Here is a 2,798-nt window from a genome sequence, read left to right as displayed (position 1 = left end):
GGTTCGGGGTCTCTTGGGGTGCTGGTGGGAGCTCCTGGCCTCCTGCAGCATCTGTCTGGATGATATCAGCACACTCCCACCTGATTTTTCTTTGCCCTGTCTCATTGTGGTCATTTCTTTGCAGCAAGCAGACCCCGGGAAGATGTTCCCGGAGCTGAAGGACAACTTTCTGGACAATGTGAAGAGACTGAGAAACACCATGGCTCACGCAGACCTGAAGGTCAGTGCTTGCTGCCATCCTACTCTTCCCCATCCAGGAGTCCCCTGCTTGGGGGAGGGACTGGAATGTCCCCACCTGGAAAAATGAAGGGCTGCTTGAGCCAGGCTTGGGCCACTCCCACCCCAGGGAAGGGGATGGTGCTCACCACCTTCCTTGGCCAAGCTGGAGCTCATGGCACAGCTCCCCTGGGGTGAATTCCCCCCATGCCCATTAATGTGCTGGTCCCCCTCGTTGCAGTCCATGGAATCCTGGATGTACAACTGGCTGCTGTTTGAGATGGCCAAGAACCCCAAGTCGGAGGAGAACAAGGCAATCCCGGCAACTAAAGGTATTGGGGATGGGGCTGCTGAGCTGGGGAGGGTCAGGGAGGTGTTGGCATGGGTCATCCCACAGGGAGCCAAGCCCTCCCTCCGGTCATGGTCCTGTTCATTCCGTGGGGAGCCTCTGCTTGGTGGCCTATAGGACATCACAGAGCATCTCTGTCTGCTGCATGCAGGGCATTTGGGGTGAGCAAAAGGCTGAACAGCTGGAGCACCACCCCAAATCCTCCACCCCTGGCTAGCCCAAGAGCTTGAGAAAGGTCACGGGGCTGGGGCTTGTTCACCTTTAAATTAAACTGCTTGTGGGTAGAATCTCCTGCTGAGGCTGCTGAGGGGGAGAAGGGCCTCAGGGAGAAGGGAGAGGTTGATGGGGTCTCCCCTCTGTTTCTGTTACCCTAGTGCAAACTAAGTGCCAGGCCGAGGCCAATTTTGGGGGTGTCCATCCAGGCCGGTTCCACCCACAGTGCGATGAGAACGGTGACTACCTGCCCAAGCAGTGCCATTTCTCCACTGGCTTCTGCTGGTGCTGCTACAAAAATGGCACCAAGATTGAGGGCACTGCTACTCGGGGAAAGCTGGACTGCTCTGGTAGGTTGCCAGGGAGGGGAAGGAGAGGAATGAGCAGTATGCAAGGACTGCTTGGGATTAGGGAGGAGGAGAGCTAGGAGAGGAGAGGCATCCACGCTGTAGGGAGCACCCCTCTGGTGCCAGCATGTTAAGACTAGAGGGGACCCTTAAAGCCACCCCAGGTCTCTGCAGGTGGAGCCAAGGTATGCAGACAGGGTTTTCCACGAGCCCCCCTTGCCCCCAGCCCCCAGCTCAGCAGTGGGTGCAGCCTCTCCCCCACTGCCCTCTGTGGGATGGGGTGTGATGGGGCAGCCCTGGGGTCCAGCACCCATATCCTGCCCTCCCTTTGCAGGGGCTGCTGCTCCTACCAGTGCCGCTGCCACCCCGGATCCGGACGAGATGATCTTCTCCGGGGTGGACACGCTCAAGCTGAACGTGGAAAAACGTGAGTGTCCAAGTGCAGTCCAGGACCGGGAAGGGGAGCTCCTGGGGGAGCACCAAAGCGCTGCTGGGGAGGTTGTGATGGAGACAGGGGTTTTGGTTGGTCCTTGAGCTGTCCTGCTGACTACCTCCTCTTTTTCCCCCACAGCAGAGTAGAAGATGCCAGCAGTTGCCTCCAGCATCCCAGCTCCTGTCTGTTTTTTTCCCCCGTTTCTTTTCTGCGCTTACATCGCTGACCTTTCCCCGGCTGTAGAACAGCAGCTGGGGCTGAGCTGCCACGACTCTGAGTGCTAGAGACAAAGTGTCCCCTCCGAGGGTGGGTAAAGCAGGCTGGAAAATTATTTCAACCATGTCAGATCCATAAATCCTGTTCCCTTTGGCTCATCGACATCCCACAGCACCTAGGCAGTGGCAGAGCTCACCCCTGCTGAAGAATTAATGCTTCCTTGCACTAAATGAACATTAAAAGCAGCAAAACAATATCCACCAGCTTCTTAACTGATCCCCGTAGGCTGGAGCCCTGTTAGATTACTGGAGTAGAGGGTTTTTATTGTGGGGTGCTCAGATTTGTAGACAGAGATCTTCGCCTACAGCCGCAGCAGTGGGTAACCGTGGGCAGAGGGGCTTCTAATCTTCCTGAATATATCTGATTGTTCCTTTATAAATGAGCTCAAAAGCTAATTATTTCAAATAAACTTTTGAATAAGAAAGCCCTGTAAGCAACTCTAGCAGGGCTGTGCTTGCAGTTTGCAGCTGTTGTAGGTTAAAAATAAATGCATCTTAATAAAAAAAGGGATAAAGAAAAATCTCTGCAACACTTGGACACCTGTGTCCTCACCCAGGACTGTACGTGTTTCTTTCCCCATTGCTGGCCCCTCCCTTGTTTGATTTCCCCCCTGGCCCCCATCATGGCCCGGGAGGCTGAAATCTCCTTTCAGTGAGTCACAGTGGTGGGGGGAGAGGAGAGGAGCAGCCCCCTGTGCCAGGAGCCATCTCCCTCCTGGAGCCAGAGAGCTCTGCCCTCACCCAGGGAGCACAAGGGGATGTGGTCCTTTTTTCCTCACCTCCTAGATCCCAGTCTGTCCCCAGGGAGCAGGAAGAAAACAATTATTTTTTTCCCCAAGGGTTGAAACAGTGCCCATGAACCCAGGCAGACACTGGGCTCTGCTCTCCTACACACAACATCCTCCAGAACCAGGTGGTCTTGGTCACCTCCCTTCCTTTGAAAGTAACAGAAGCAAAATCTTATG

The 2,798-nt window shown here is 55.0% G+C and overlaps 1 protein-coding gene across 1 annotated transcript; it reads left to right on the top strand.

Moving 5' to 3' along the window:
- The first annotated feature begins 121 nt into the window (after positions 1 to 121).
- On the top strand, positions 122 to 2,354 carry CD74 (CD74 molecule). The gene is made up of 5 exons (XM_029962964.1): positions 122 to 220; positions 458 to 548; positions 940 to 1,128; positions 1,460 to 1,552; positions 1,697 to 2,354. The coding sequence occupies exons 1-5, from the start codon at positions 143 to 145 to the stop codon at positions 1,702 to 1,704; spliced, it is 459 nt and encodes a 152-aa protein (XP_029818824.1). The 5' UTR covers positions 122 to 142; the 3' UTR covers positions 1,705 to 2,354.
- The last annotated feature ends 444 nt before the right edge of the window (positions 2,355 to 2,798 follow it).

This window comes from Manacus vitellinus, unplaced genomic scaffold, assembly GCF_001715985.3.
Source record: "Manacus vitellinus isolate BGI_N305 unplaced genomic scaffold, ASM171598v3 scaffold_51_pilon, whole genome shotgun sequence".
NCBI lineage: Eukaryota > Metazoa > Chordata > Aves > Passeriformes > Pipridae > Manacus > Manacus vitellinus.
This window is presented reverse-complemented; position numbering and strand designations above follow the sequence as displayed.